Source organism: Patagioenas fasciata, chromosome 3, assembly GCF_037038585.1.
Source record: "Patagioenas fasciata isolate bPatFas1 chromosome 3, bPatFas1.hap1, whole genome shotgun sequence".
Taxonomy (NCBI): Eukaryota; Metazoa; Chordata; class Aves; order Columbiformes; family Columbidae; genus Patagioenas; species Patagioenas fasciata.
The window spans coordinates 121,764,458-121,781,102 of NC_092522.1; the positions used below are offsets into that span (position 1 = coordinate 121,764,458).

The 16,645-nt window shown below is 43.2% G+C and overlaps 1 protein-coding gene across 1 annotated transcript in view; it reads right to left on the reverse strand.

Annotated features, from left to right (window-relative positions):
- Window positions 1-12,020, reverse strand: part of PKHD1 (PKHD1 ciliary IPT domain containing fibrocystin/polyductin) — a 271,783-nt gene extending 259,763 nt beyond the window's left edge. Inside the window, exons 1-6 of the mRNA XM_065834370.2 lie at window positions 11,720-12,020; window positions 8,647-8,774; window positions 7,444-7,521; window positions 5,251-5,395; window positions 4,173-4,272; window positions 430-487 (exon numbers count right to left, since the gene is read on the reverse strand). Coding sequence (XP_065690442.2) covers window positions 430-487; window positions 4,173-4,272; window positions 5,251-5,395; window positions 7,444-7,521; window positions 8,647-8,698 — 433 coding nt within the window. The 5' untranslated portion in view covers window positions 8,699-8,774; window positions 11,720-12,020. The remainder of the gene's footprint in view (window positions 1-429; window positions 488-4,172; window positions 4,273-5,250; window positions 5,396-7,443; window positions 7,522-8,646; window positions 8,775-11,719) is intronic.
- Window positions 12,021-16,645: the final 4,625 nt, after the last annotated feature.

Sequence of the window (16,645 nt, forward strand, 5' to 3'; positions counted from 1 at the left end):
CCAAAAACAGCGACTGTCTTCTCATATAACTTCAAAGTCTGATCAAAACCCATTAACCAAAAGACATGTATGGCATTACAATATCATCACCTAGTTGCTAATTCTTCTTAAGGCTATTACTAAATAAATAAGGTCAGATGACTCAAAAGTTGAGCCTATTTAGACCTCCCATCTCTCCACCCAGGCAAAGTTAGGCTGCAGAAGCCAAGTACCAAATAACCTGGCCATAGTGCATCACTCTTGTACCCAAAGCTGCAGACCCCCTCCCCTTGTGCAAACCCATTTTCCTGTTCAGCATGAGCTTGGACATTAAGTTCAGAAAGTGCCTATTTCAATGCCCAGCAAGACAGATCCCTCATAAGGAGAAAGACAGTATGGAACATCAAATAATAATTAAAGTGGGCTCCAGCTTAAAGAAAGGTCCCGTACCTGGGATGCCAGATGGTGGACTAATTTGGTAAACCACAGGTGTCTGTGCATCTGAAAACTGCAAAGAGGAATTTGTAGTTAAATGGCAGTCATTTTCGCAGCAGTCCAATGAGATCTGATTACGCATTGCTCACAACACAGTTGGCAACCACATTTCAGAGACTCACACTTCAGATATGATCTTTGAAGCAGAGAGTCCTGCTCTAAGAAGGGAGTAAGCACAAATGTCCCCTTCTTGCCACCGCTGCATTCAGAGTATGGTTTACTGCTATTTTTACATCCTCCATGCCCAGGTTGCCCACCTTGGCTTGAGCTGGTTCCAGAAGACACGGTTTAATACACTATAGTTTTTCTAAGCCGTGCTTTATCCAAAGTTGAGCCCTCCATTCTACTTTCCATTATGACATCATTTTTCTTCCCAATAGTACGGTATTAAAAACTATTGCTACATCACAGATAACCTTTAGCAAGCTTGTTGGATACCCTACAGCAGCATAGCAAAGAAAATGCTTGTATTGGCCCATATTAATGCAGTATAATATGTTAGAGGTGTTTTTGGGAACACGTTACCTTGGCCTCTGAGGGAATAGCAAGGAAATACTGGAAATCTGTTGTTGGGTACTACTTTTGAATTAAACAGAGGCCAAAAAAAAAAGCAGAAAGATTATCCTTTGAAACAAGGGTCTCGGAAGACAGAGTACACACAGAGATCCTTTCCAAGTGGAGACAGGTCATCATCAGCCTCCCAAAGTAGATGAGACAACACCCTCAGACACAAGATGTGAATTTTGGGGTTATCCTGCGCAGGGACAGGAGTTGGACTCAATGATCCTTGTGGTTCCCTTCCAACTCAGGACATTGTATGACTCTATGACACAAGGATACCTGACCTGGCACATACTTTTACTGTATTTTCCACTGGTAGAGCAGCCGTTTTGCCCTTTTTCTCCAGTTAACTCTAAAATCTGTGAGATTTTTTTTTTTTTTAACCAAAATTGCTCTAGAATTTTTTTGCCTAGGCTGACACCAGTCCTATTCAAATGCCATTGTGTGTGGGAGCACTACTCATCTGTCAGGTGGCCAGATGCACACATGGTCCTCCACATGCTGTTAACTTACATGGAACCAGTATTTTCTGTAAATATCGCTGACCCTCCGTGGAAGATGCCAAACCAAACAGGACAAATGGATGGCTTCAGCCGCTAAAAAGTGCCTTATGTTCAAATTTAGCATCTGGATCCCAGGACTAAAGGAAATAAAAAGGCAGTGGAAACCCTTTGAAAGTGTTAAAAGAATTCCTGTTGTAGATGAGGAGCTGTCTCCAGTACTATCCAGTGTTTTGTAAGATGCACATCACCTTGTAACAAGCTGTTGTAGTTGAGACCATGTGGTCCAGTGTCATCTGCAATGTACCTAGACAGCCAATTAAAAATAGTTGGATATCTTGGGAAAATCTTGAGGGTGGTAAAACACTGGCCACATTGGCCAGAGAGGTGGTGGATGAACCATCCCTGGAGACATCCCAGACCAGACTGGACGGGGCTCTGAGCAACCTGAGCTGGTGAAGATGTCCCTTCTCATGGCAGGGGTTGGAATGGATGAGCTTTGAAGGTCCCTTCCAACCCAAACCATTCTATGATTCTATGAAAGCCACAAGAAGTTATAGAAAGGGAATGTGGGCTCTTGGATTGTGGCTATATGAGTAAATAAAATAACTTGGAATCTGCCTTTAGAATCACAGAATCATTTAGGTAGGAAATGACCTTTAAGATCATCGAGCCCAACCGTATTTGGCCCAGGGAACAGCGTGGCTTATAGCCATTTAGGGAAATTCTCTCTCTACACCAAAAAGAAGGTGGCCTGATCCACACAGTATAATGGGAGCAGACTTGCCATCACCCAAAACAGAAAAATCTGCACCAAGGAGCAGCAGGTAGGTGATCCCACACAATGTTGGAGATCACATCCTGACCCTGCCTTGACAACTAGTATAGGCACAGCCTTACATTTCACAGGGAGACCTTGGCAAAATCACACCAGTTCTTTATTCCTCAGATACTTGTTCTGGAAAATAAGAGTAATGACATTGTCTTCCCCCATTGCAGAATTTGGCACTCTGGAAATGAAAATCATTATGTAAAAAACAAGGGTCAGATCCATCAAAGTATGGGCTTAAGGAGATATATAAAAGTACCTGGCTTGATCAGATTTTGTAAAATCCATGTCTCTCTGCTTCCTTAGGAGCTACAAATACTTCCATAAATCTGACCTGCCGTACCGCTAGCTGGCTAAATCCTGTTTCCATCTAAGCCATTAGCTGCTTGATTACATTCACCCTACAGAAAATGTACATTTTCCATGTGTTTCCATTGTCCAAATCACCCATTTCTCAGAGCATTCTGCACACATCACCTTCACCACCTTCTTTTTGACCCTTCTGCTGTCCTCACTTGAGCTTACAGATGCTTCTGTCAGCTCAATAAATAGCATAAAAAATTGGTTTCCTGAATCAAATCAAAGACAACGTTGCACATGTTGGGGTTTTTTTCTGAATTTTCCTTGAATCCCATTCCCTTTCAAAGCTCAGTCTTTGCCACCTCTTCTCCTCATGGTCACGTTAAAAATAAATAAGTAGCTACAAATTCTCCAGTGGCGGCTACTGAGAAGAAAAAGAACATCATGCCATACCCTGGGCTGAAGCTGATGCAGAGAAAGAAGCCAAAAATGAAATAAAAGTTAAGGCTGCTAGCTGACACAAGCCTTCTGAGCTGCTCAGACTTGTTGCTGCCTGCAGCAGGCTTTTTCAATCTAACGTGGAAGCAAAATTAATTTTTAATACGTATAGCTCCCAGGTCCCAGTCCCAAAACAAAGAGACACATTGTGTTTTATTTAGCTTGGAATGTGCCTCATTAACGGCATCCCCTGGTGATTTTTCATCAACTCTCTAAGCTAGCTGAACCACCCAACGACTTCTTGGCTTTAATGTGCAATTTACTGAAAACGCTTGGCTTTCTTGCTCGATATTCAAAGATAGAACTGAGGTGGGATGTGACTTCTGAACACACCAGGCCTCACTCTGAAGTACACAGCCATGGTTAAGGATTCTTCTCTGAAAGAGATTCTGACGCCGTGGTCATTATCTGGTCTAATACCACCATACCCCAAACCTCCTGAAACAACATTTTGACGTTGAGTGACGAAGGGAAAAATACTGGTCAAGGGGAGTAGTGAGTCCTTAAAATAACTGAGCAACAGGCACGAAATTGCAAGTGAGGTCTGAGCTTTCCAGGTCTTGCTCATCTTACATGTGGAGAGATGTCCAAGACCTGCAGAGATGTCCTTTCCCAGAACCAGCTGTTCCCGTGGCAGGTGTCCTTGCCCATGGTTACCCCTTAGTGTCACCCTGCAGCTTGGACAGTAACACCAGAAGAAACCAGCATAGGATCTTCTGACACAACAGGATCTTCTGACAGTGTGGCTTAAGTGTAGAGACAGATTAACTTGCACCTACATTTTTTATTTGGAAAGATTTGTTTAGTCATCTAGTCTACCCAGTGCCAGAATGATGAGTACCTCAGTGTACCTGGTTTTAAGAGGTAGAAGGAGCATCCTAAATTCTTGTCCTGACATACAGTATGAGAGATATTATTTCAATGTATTATCAGTGATATTAACTCTGAGTGTGACTCCCTTCAATATTTGGAAACCTTTATCACCACTTCTATACTTGCTTGGTGGTTACCTTGAAAGTATAGTTTTCTTTCTCCACATCAGTCAAGTTGTTAATTACACGTCCTCTAAAGATCACCTCCACATAGTACAAACCCTCCTGGGGTGAAGACCTAGGTGGAAGAAAATGGGTTGTATTATGTTTATACAGATTGGGGTTATGTTTTAGTAAACACCAGGTCCTTCACAGGGCCTCCATTCTTAGCAGGTCCACTGAGGCTTCAATAGAGCAAAGCAAATTTACACTGTGAACCCAAACTTTATGCATATGAACCCAGACTCTAAAACTACAGTGTAAAAGAATAATAGCAATAAATTGCAGTTAAGTGCAGAAAGTGATAGGACTACATCAGAACTCTCTCCAAATTGTACATTAATGCAAAATACAGGCATGCTCATTACTGTTCATTAATACTAATGAATAATTACTATTCATTAGTATTAAAATAACCCAGGGCTGCCTGGATTTACAGGGTATCTTGGTCCTGGTTTGTAAATTAATGCTGAATCCTTAATGCACACAGTTTCTCAGCACTGCATTCAGAAAAATTAACTCCCAGCTGAATCATAGCAGCAAGAGATGGAAGAGCTCCGTTAGGGTCACTCTTACAGCCTCTTGTGACATCTGTAGTCTTCCAATCAAATAATCTTCTTTAAAGTTATGGCAGGATGGTAGACAGGGAGCTTATATTGTCCAGTTGGTACTTGAAACCATATTTGTTTCCCACTCTATCCATAACCTCTCTCCATTATCTTTGACAGGTCAAAGACACCACAAGCTGGTAAAATCCCTCCCTGACATTTTCTTGGAAGTTTTGCATCTAAGAATAAGACGTCTGCAAACCTTTGTGTATCTGAGTCTAGCCTCTCCAAAAAGTCTCACTCTGACTCTCACGCTAACTTGCCCAGTGCTTCATTAACTTGATACAAAGATAAATGCAACACGACTTAGGAGGTGCTCAGGTGCAGACACAGTAGCAGTCATGCAAATGCCTTAAACTCCCAAACTGCCTACAACAACCCTGAAAGAAAATGAGGATCCTATCAGACAAATGACAAGGTCTCACCCACACTGCGGTTGTGGATCATACCTTGTTCTGCATCGTATAGTGGATAAGTCAAAATACACAGGAGAGATATCACATGGCAACCTGGGCAGATCTGGATTCACCAGGGACACCTCCATCTGGGAGCGATGGGTCAAAGAGACATATTCTTGCTGGTGGGATGTTGAACCTAAGTAATCAAAGCCAACCAGAAGAGCTCTGTGAGGACAGGATCGCGCACACACAGTCACACCTGATACGACCATTTTTGGATGTACAACCCAGATTCTCTTTAGGAGCAACACTTAGAACCTCTAATCAGGCTTTTAAAAACCATGTTTGTGTAACTTCATGTTAAGACCAAATTCATCACACCATGCAACTGCATGGCTTTTTTGCCTCTAATACAATATTTAGTCTCTTCCAAATGTATTCTAGGCAGAGATTGACAGTTGTTGGGAGTTTTAATCACCTCAGGTATCTACATTAGAAAATAAAAATCATGCTTGTAAGTACTTAATACAACTGTAAAATTAGAATCATTTTACACGTTTTTTGCAGTTGCCGATGTCTTGTGTAGCTTTGTTGACAAGGCCTCAAGTTGACCAGTGCTGCAAGGTAGACCTGTTTAGCTTATTTCTTCAGAGACACCTGTCCAGAGGATCAAAGACTTTTAATCTTCAGAAAGTCAAGTGTTATTTGAACATAATCTTGCATGCTTAATTTTTCTAGTGTAATGAAATAAAACTGCGAACGAAGAAGGCTTTCAGACAACTCTGCTTTCACTCACAATCTTCACAGGTGGTTCCCATCCCACACATTCACTTTAAATGACATCAGTTTCTCAGCCGTGCCTTTGTGGCCAGGAAGGCAAATGATATCTGGGGTGGGTTAGAAGAGGGGTGGTCAGTAGGTCAGAGAGGTTCTCCTGCCCCTCTACTCTGCCCTGGTGAGACCACACCTGGAATATTGTGTCCAGTTGTGGGCCCCTCAGTTCCAGAAGGACAGGGAACTGCTGGAGAGAGTCCAGCGCAGGGCAACAAAGATGCTGAAGGGAGTGGAGCATCTCCCGTGAGAAGAAATGCTGAGGGAGCTGGGGCTCTGGAGCTTGGAGAAGACTGAGGGGTGACCTCATTCATGATGAGCAATATGCAAAGGATGAGTGTCAGGAGGATGGAGCCAGGCTCTTCTCCGTGACAACCAGTGATAGGACAAGGGGTAATGGGTTCTAACTGGAACACAAGAGGTTCCATTCAAATACAAGAAGAAACTTCTTCACAGTGAGTGTGGCAGAGCCTGGCCCAGGCTGCCCAGGGAGGTTGTGGAGTCTCCTTCTCTGCAGACATTCAAACCCGCCTGGACACCTTCCTGTGGAACCTCAGCTGGGTGTTCCTGCTCCAGCGGGTGGATTGCTCTGGATGAGCTTTCCAGGTCCCTTCCAACCCCTGACATACTGGGATTCTGTGAATTTACATCAAGCTGCACATTTCCTCCTGGTCCAAGGAAGGTTTTTCCCCTTCTCCCAAGGCCTGGCTGTCTACTTCCCCTCACCAAAAACAAAGAGACCAATTGAACTGTGAGTTGTTAGCTATGATTGTCTCTGCCCACCATATAGTGCTGTTGGAGAAACATCTCCCTTGAAGACTTGAGCTTCCTTTCTCCTCTCCATTTTATCATCTGTATGGGAATGCACAATATACAGACAAATAATACTTGCACCATTCATCATATCTATAAATGACTGAGTGTCGGAAGTTGAGCAGCTAAACTGAACCTACAGCTGGCTCAGAAACCGACTCTTCCCGGTGAATCAATATTCAGCATGACAGAAAGTCAGGCCCAGCTTTGTACAACTAGGTTTGGGTCTAACTGAGCATGGTGTATCAATTTCCGTGATTTTTACTCGGATCTCATGTTTATCATTAGTGTTTCTAATAACAACCACAATAACAACCACAATAACAACCACAATAACAACCACAAACACAGTGGCAGGGAAGAAATTTCTAGCTCCACATCTACAAAAATGAGGCAGAAATCTGACTTTTCTCACTTAGAAAGGACTTAAAAACAAGCAATCATTAGTAATATCTTATGAAGTAATAATTTCAAGCAAATTTCACCAATTATGGGTGCCACAGCCCCTGTATCTGTTGTTTAGGGTTTTTTACTCAACCACGAATCTCAGAATGATTCTCTGTTATTTTGACATGTGCTTCATAAGAGCTTAAAACTCACCATCCAGGGTAATGGTAATCCATGTTCCTCCAGCGACACTGCCCTCTCGGGGCTTAATGAGCAATCCTGTGGCTGTTACTGCGAAAACAACCCAGAAACATCAGGCTGAGGTACAATGCAAACATCTAGAATATTTCATTCAGGATAAGACATAGTGGTCTGACCACTGTCTCTCCATTGATCCCACCCTTAATCTCATTTCTGGTTTGCAGGTATCCAAATTAGTCATATTGATCATCCTTTTTTTCCCCACAACTGTGTCCCTCATGTAATAGTTCTGTTTCCCCTCAAGATGGTTTTAATGCCTTCAAGGCTTGGTGAACAAGCTACAGTCTGAGCCCTTTGTCTTCCCCAAGAATCAAAATTAACACAATAAACCTCATGTTTATTCCTCCAGTTCTCCAAGAAATGTGCTTTCTCACTTTTACACAATGTCCACAAAATACATCTTCTTCTGGCTCTGAGACAGCCTGTCCAGCTCCTTCTTGTTGAAGTTCTTATGAAAGAAACACAGGACTGGAAAGGAACTTCTGTTTCATGAAATGAAGTCACCTGTAACTCATCATACAGTGCCTTTCAGAAAAGTATCAAATTCTTAAGGTGATTTATGATTTACTTTGGTTATCCTGATCCTCTGAAGCTAACAAGGATGAACCAATGTCTGGTTTATTTGTTTGGTTGGTTTGGGTTTTTTGTGTTTTTTATTGTTGTGTTGTTCATTTGGGTTTTTTGGTAGACAAATATCAGTATTTTAAGAAGTCCTTTTACAGTGATATTCAGTTTCCTGTTTAGCATTTCAGGAGATTTCCAACTTCTTAGCTGCACAGGAATACAATCTCATTGAACATCAGTATTGATCACCGAAGCCAAATATCGGACACGCTTGCATCACAAGCCCTTACTATCAACACACAAACAGCAACATGACTATCATCTAGTGAATGAAAACCAACAGGTGTGAGATGAATGCAGGTAGAACAGGGACAACTTACAACAAATCCAGAAATCCCCACTGGCTATGGAAATAATGCCATTAAGGGTGGACAACGTCCAGTATGCTGCAGTCAATATACTGCAATTTTCAACACCTTTTAGAAATGTTTCTCCATATCTCTCTCACAGTTTGTATCCAGCCCAGCAGCACCGGATTTTGCTGGTGTTGTACGACCAGTGTGGTTGAGACAACACCTCTCTGTCACTCACCTGCAAAGAATATCAGCTCGGCACTCAGAACGGTTGATCTCCAAGGGAGCATCTTGAACTTTGGATGGGGATTTCACAAGAAACTGGCTCCAAGATCATGACTGCGGGCCATAGCACCTTCCCTGTAACTTTAAAATAAACCCTATTTGTATTATTTCTTCATATTGCAGAACTGTGGGGGTAGACAAGATGGACTGCAATGTGGAATCACAGAGAAAACACTGATTCACCTCTCACATGATATAACAGATCGATATATTGCACACCATACTCTTTTTCCTCCCACCTAACAGACCTATATAAAACATATGCTCCTCCAAGCACTTTCCAGCCAAGCTCAGGATGATCTTTCGCTTACTTGGGTCATATTTCAGGAGACTGACTCTGATTAAGCATTAGGCACAGGCAAATTGGTGAAACCAATGGCAGGATTTACAGCTGACTGTGTTAAAATCTCCTAATTATGTCCTGCTTTGTGTGAAATTGTTGTATTTATTACATTAAATCGTGCTATGCTCATTCTCCAGCTCTGAAAGCCAATGACTTGAAAACCTTTCTGATGAGGAGAGACTGAGAGAGCTGGGGCTGTTCAGCCTGGAGAAGAGAAGCTGAGATGGGATCTCATCAATGTTTATAAATATCTCCAGGGTGGGTGTCAAGAGGAAGGACCAGACTCTTTTCAGTGGTGTCCAATGACAGGATAAGCAGCAATAGGCACTATTGACTATTATGTTCTCTAGCCTTCCACAGCTAGCTCCATGCTAGGAATGGCCCATGCTGGCTTCTCAGGTGTGCTTAGGCATTGCTTGGAAGAGCACTGGTAGACTTGATCACAACAGTGCTGGGAATTGCTCTAATAATTTAAGAATATAAACATTTTAGTCCTTGCAACCTGTGAAGTTCCTTGGTCTTACTTGTTGTCATAGTCAGTCATACCTTTAAAAGGCTACGACAAAAATCATTCTAACTTTTAAAAATATAAATCATTAACTTCTACTGCCTTCATCCTGGGTTTTGTACTAGTATGGAAATAACCTAGTGGTGTTTTAAATGACCAAAACCCTCAAATTCTCACCAGTGAACACAGAGAGTTGGACACTTGCCCAGAAAATCCCTTGGTGGTTAACACTCAGCTCAGATCATAAAAGCCCCAGGCATAAAGATAAAATCAAATGGCAAAAAACGAATTTTGGATTGTTTTTATAGTAGGATCTAAAGGGCAAAATTCACAATCACTGTATGAGGCACTGTATAATCAATAATTCTCGAGGAAGAGAAGAGCATGTAGAAGAGCAAAATGATGTAAAGTCAGACAGCCTTTCACATCCCTGCTCCACCAGTAAGTTATGGAAAAAAGGACAAGGGCAGATCTGAACTCTTTAAAGGTCCCATTCCTCCACAGGACAATGGTACCAGCACTCGTATGTTTTTCCATGTAGTGGTCTTGCTTCGATGAACATGCACTCTACACTGATTCAAGCCCTCTTGTACATTGGTGAGTGCCTGTCAGGTCACCTGAGAAAGTCTGACTCTCTATGGTACTGTCTGCTTTGTTGCCTTCTGTAAATGTCCAGAAGACCCATCAAAATGAAGCCAACTGAGTTGATTAACAACTATATTAATTAAAATAACACTATTCAAATAAAAAAAGGGGGGGGACACAGACAGGTTCTTTGTTTGTTGCTGCTACAGTAGTTCAGATTACCTGATGCTTTAAGTAATTTTTAAAAAGAAGTAACAAATGCAGTCTACAGGCACAAAGTGCTCTTGAACACTGATTAGAAAATACAGTCAGCTTGTGTCCAAAGGTGCTGGATACTGTTGAGGCATTGTACCTTCCTTACATGAGAGGAAAGTGGAGGGAAAGGAACTTTCTTCTCTGTTCCTGCTTCTGTTTGGCTTTTGCGAGATAATGCAGTAAGGAGTTTCAAGGCAAGAGGCTGGAGAAGAAGCCTTCTCCAAATACTAAAGGGACAACCAATACTGATCTGGTAACTGTGATATTTTTGATAGCAATAAATTGATTCGTGGGAAACGGAGGGAATGAATGGACAACAGAAATAAATGCTCAGGACTGGACAGCAAAGTATTTGGTGATAATGGTTGAAGAGGATGGAATCCAAATAAAGACACATCCACATTTGTTGCACAACCCAATACAAGCAGATCTTTAGAGCAAAACAACCGGTGCTGAAGACCCAACATCCACACTACAACCATCTAGGGGTGTCACACACAGCAATAATTCTAGTCTAGTTCCAAAACTGAACATCTGTTAGTGGCTGGAGTGTTGCTTGGAACATATTTTTGGTTTAATTCATCCAGAAGGACTGCCATCTGTTCACAGAGACTTAGGTTTGTGGAACAAGTCACCTTAACTGGAGAAGACTTGCTTCAAGAATACATTCCTGGTCTAAAAGGGACACTAAAGGAGATCCTGTGCAGTCTCTAAAGCACCTCTTCCTCCCTTAGGAGTGGGGACTGTTTTGTAAGATTAGAGTGGAATGCAATGCATCCATAGTGGGTGTTCAAGAAACCAAGTCTGCTGGTTGGTCCTCTAGGAAAAGCAAACGCTATAGCAAAGCTGATGTTGTTTTTCATATCCTTCCTCCCCCACTGGTATTACCATAAATATGATTTTAAGATTGTCCAAATGCTATACAACAGGGTCATGAAATCTCAAACAAAAAGGCTCCTCAGAGCTGCTGGGTCAGAGCAGGGATGCACAGGGCTGCCCAGCAGAATATGTGTGAGTCAGCACCCTAGAAAGGACACAACAGGAGAGCAACACTCTTAGAGGTGAGAATTAGGCAAAATCTTCAGTTGCCATGTAACTACAGCAAACACTAGCCCCATAAAGCCAACTTCTAAACTTCCATTGCTCAATGTGTCACAAAACCTGCTATAACAACTCACCCTACATTTCTTGCACTTTTCAACACAACTGCAATTTGTAGAGGTCAGAGTCAAGAACCCTGATGCACGTAAACTTTGCATTTCAAAACAGGTGCATGAAAGATTATCTAGGTTTACATTTATTATTCTAATTAGGACTTTTTCTGGTGTTACTTACCTTATTAAATTTATTATTCTTCTATTCATCCAAGGAACAAAGTGCAGACATACTGGTACCAGCATATTTTCTCCATCCCTTTGACTCCAGCTCTACCGCAATGTTCAGTCTGAGGTTGTGTAGGGCACCAGTTCAGTCCCTGTGTGGGTAACTGAGTCGCCGTGTGCTGAAACCCACCAGACTAGTTTCTCAAAAGGCTCAATACCTCTCACAGACAGCTCAATGCCGTCCATTGGGCATGCTTAATTATTAACCTAAGCTACTTGCTGCTATTAACTGTTTTGTTCCAAGTCTTTAATGACAATAGTGGAAGTAGTTTGTTGTTATTCTTCTATTGGTATATGACTAGATCCTCCAGCAGGAGGAGAATGAATTCATTTTATCCTCTTTTTTTCCCCAACATAAACAGAAAAACTGATGGAATGCTTTGCTGATATCCAATCCAGGACTGACCTTGCTGATATCCAATCCAGGACCGACTTTCACATCAAGTGGACTTCAAGTTTTCCATGTATACTCTTAATACATTTTTTCCATGTCATTCCCAACAGTGTCTGTATTTGATACGAGTTCTACCCAAAGGGTGTTCAGACCTCCTACTATATTTCAAGTACCCACAGCTCTGCGGGTCCTTATACAATCAGTGGAGGAAAAGTATGCAGTGGACTTACAGAGTGTTATCATTCCCCCTGTGGAGAACCACATGCCCCTGCCGAGATCAGGGAAGACCCAGCTCAGCCCACATCAAGTCCCGAATAGCTGTGTGAACATTAACCCTACTCTACACTCACCTGCTTGAAGCCCAGATGTTTTTTTGGTGGGATCATCAGAACTACAATGGGCTGCTGAGCCCCTGCACTGATGTGAATGCCTTCATGGAAGTTTCCACTGAAATTCAGAGGAAGCTCTCACCCAGCATAGCTATATGGCTAATGAGTGACCATGCACCAGTCAAACAACAGCAGTATGTATGCACACTCTTACCTCATCCTCAAAGGGAGGTGAAACAGGCTTGCTTGATTTTCCTCAGCCTCAATTCATAGGCACAACAGCACAAAGTCACAGGCAATCAACCTTCAGGGAAGTTCCAGAGTTCTGCCCAGCAGTGGAACCAGTTGTATTTGGTTTTATTCTTAGACCAAGCCCCAATGTCTCAGCTGCATATAGCCAATGATTATAGGAACTCAATGAAACTCAACCCTATCCTGCTCAGTAGTCTGCACTCAGTTTACTTATTAGCCAGAATTACATTGGAAAGACAGTCAAAAGGAAGAGTAAACTTGAGGGAATTCTCCAACAAGAAAGAGTTGCCAAAGAAGGAATAGTTCAAAGATGATAACTTGGATACAATAGACAGATCCAGATGCTGGTAACAGGGTTCATTGTCATCCCCAAATGAGGGGATGGACCAGGTCTAGAAGCCAGGACTAGAAACAGGACTGAAGACCAGTGTTGCTACAGCATAGCTCAGGAGGGTAGTGCAGGCTCAAAACTGAGGTTAAGTAGGGCTCCTGAACCCATGGGCAGGGTGTGGATGGGGTCCCAGGTGGGGCTGATCAGGGACATTAGGGCTTAGTGCTGCCCTCGGGCCCTGCTGTTTCTGCTCCCAACATACTCAGTCACTCAAACTCTCCAGATGAAAGTAGGCAAAAAAAATGAATTGTCACCTCTGACATTCTGCATTGCACATTGTGATCCAATCTTAATGAAATATTTTATATATAAAATATTATATGTTTTATATATATATATATATAAATATTTATACATGAGGTTTGCAGCTCCAAAGGATTTGACTTCGATTAGGTAAGAGACTCCATAGGGAACCATCCACCTGAAGGAACCGAAACACAAAAAGTAAGGAAAGCTGGTGAAGAATATCGTTCTTAATAACCAGAAACACAGACCTGTAATTCAGATCAGGAGAGGAATAGTAGAGTCACACAGGGGTCTTGTTATATGAAGTGTAAATACTCTCCCACTACCAGCCAATGAACAGATTTAGGTATGATTACCCACCAAGGAGGAAAGCAATACAGTTTGACAAATAAGTGCATATTTGTATATACGTGCAAGCAATTTTTTTCCTGCTGAAGGAAAGTTCTGCTGAAAAACATCACCTCAGGTTACGTGGGTTTGTTTGTTTGTAGTTGTTCATTTGGAGGTTGCAGATTTTAGGCATATGAGTAGAAATATGCATATGGACAGGCTCAGCATCAGGAATCTGAGAAATATCCACAAGTTGCAACCAGAAAGGACATAGAGAAAAGCAGGAGGTGTGAGCAGCAGCTCTTCGTCGCTAGGTGGAAGTATGGAGCCGTTGAAGACCTGTTCACCACTTGAAACACAACTGAAGGCTATCCAAGCTGTCGTTGCGTTGTCTGTAATATGTCCAGGACCAGTTGCTGTTAACCCTCTGTGTTTGAGAGAAAGTCCCCAACCCAGCAGACAGAGCACAAGAAAAGGAGGTGTGAGACCTGTTCCCAGCTCTTTCACTCACTAATGCACGACATGGACCAAACAGCTTCATCTTCCAGTCATCTGCATGTAAAATGGGGACTGCAGTGTGCTGCCTATGGGGCCTTTTTGTACGGCAGGTGCTCTTCAAGGGTAGCAGTATGTGAGGCACTAAGTTTCCCCATGACATGAGGAAGAATTTTTTTTTACAATGAAGCACAGGCCAAGGTTGGTCAGAGAGGTGGTGGATGAACCATCCCTGGAGACATCCCAGGCCAGGCTGGACGGGGCTCTGAGCAACCTGAGCTGGTGAAGATGTCCCTGCTCATGGCAGGGGTGGCACTGAGCTTTGAATGTTCCTTCCAACCCAAACTATTCTGTGATTCCGTGATTCTGCAGCATTTCTGGGATGGAAGAGTTTTGCGGGAGCCAAGTGAGGGCTCCCCTCACACTCCTCCCAGACATCTCATGGCAGCCACCTCGTAAGAGGAATGCAGCAGGTGTTGAACACCACATGGCATCTCTCAGCTGAACAGCTGAGTGGGGGATAATGTGAGATAACGTGAGGTTTAGCAATTTTGTCTGCAACTGCTTGGGAGGTCCCCTCCTCCCTCACAGACCTGCTGGTGCATGCACCACCTCATGCAGGGGGCACCAGCATTTCCTACCAGCTCCTCACTAAAGTTAGACCTTGTCATGAGGGAACGATGTGGGAATGATGTTTGCACTCGCAATTTCTGCACCCACACCTGTAAATAAAGCACAAAGCACCCCAGAGGAAAGTCAGCCTAATGGGACTCGTGCCTGAACCAGCAGCATCGTGTTTCTCTTGAACACGGCTGATGAAAAGCAGCTTCCCCTCCAATGCGAGGTGAGCCATGCTGGACACACAGTAGGAAAAAAAACATGAAATTATTTGAACTTGGGGACTCAGTCTAGACATGGGTCTTGGAGAAAGGTCTGTGCTTTCTGGCTTGGCGTCGTCTGCAGTTAGTGTCCTCTTCTAACCCCTACCTATCACATTCGTCATGTCCCCAAGCCACGTGCAAACCATGTGTGCCCACAAGGAGATGGGTTATCCACTCACACCCTCAGCCTCCTGCCAAAATCAAATTGGGACTTCTGCAAACACTGAGAATCTGGAGCAAAGCTCCCAGGCTTGGAAAGGCTTGGAAGAAGATTTCAACATTGCCCACCAGCCAACCTGTGCCTCAAACTTTGTGGATACACCTGTGAGTGAAATAAAAGGATCAAGGGCCTGGGCATTGCATCTTCATGGATCACAAATTACAAACATGATCCTCTGTGTGGTTTTGACCCAGACCAGCCCATGTTAGCCCAAACAATTCCCAGGCATGGTTCAGGAGTCAATATGGCTGGTGCCTGCTCCCAATGAGCAGTGTGGATGCAGTAACTGAGTTTTTGAGGCCGTTTCTGAGTTTAATGCATAGTCATGGCTGCAAAAGCAGGAAAGGGGCCCTGCAAGGTTGGTTTGCTAGTAGATGTGTAGCCTGGAAGATTGTACAGGCTAGTGTGTCCTGTAAGGGCAGTCCCTGCACTGGCCATGCTGCTCCATGCAGAGCTCTTACAGCTGCTCTTTCTTTCTATTAATACTTCACTTTTTCCATATTGGCACAAACTTCCTAGCAACCAAGGTCACAAGAGAAGGTGTTAAGAACCTGGATTGATTAATAATAAATCCTGGGGTTTGATGGCATTTTTTTGTTGAGAGGCTTGTTAGACACCAGTGGGCAGTGTGCCGAGCTGGGATTTCCAAGGGAACCTAGGGGATTTGGAAACCCCCCTCTGATTGAATTCTCCTCTCTGAATCCCTGCCTTCCTCTTTCTGGCCCTCAGCATCCCTCTGAATGAAACTACCCATGGGAAGGTGACTTGATACAGCACAGTAATGCTAAGCGGGGATCAAACGTCTATCAGGTGTTGTGTTTCTTTAGTTGTAACCAGTATCCAGTGGTCTCCATAGACCAGGTAGATACCTCTCACCACTATCGGGTCCCACCATGGAAAGTGGACTTTGCCTCCTGTCTCCACACTTTCTACATCCCCGAGCATCCTGCAATTGGGACCAGTATCGCAGTTTGAAATGTCTGCACTCACCAAGCGCTTGTGTTTGGTCCTGGAGGTGCTGGAATGGGCTGAACCGCTCACTGTGGTGAAAACTGCCCTTTCCACCACACTCTTAGCCATGGAAGCAGGGCTGAGCTAAGCTGGCTTGAGATTTTAGGAGCATCTTGTATTGTAAAATAACACAAAGAAAAGTCCCATCTTTCAATGTACTTAAGTCACAAATCACTCATGTTGGGATACTCACAGGTAGGGCAAGAATAGTCAGCTGGGCCATGCAGAGAGATTTCAGCAGTAGTGTCTGCTTCTGCACATTGATGACCCCATTAAACACTTTAGCATAGAAATCTGAGTATGAGAAAGCCGATATAGCTACTTTATGAA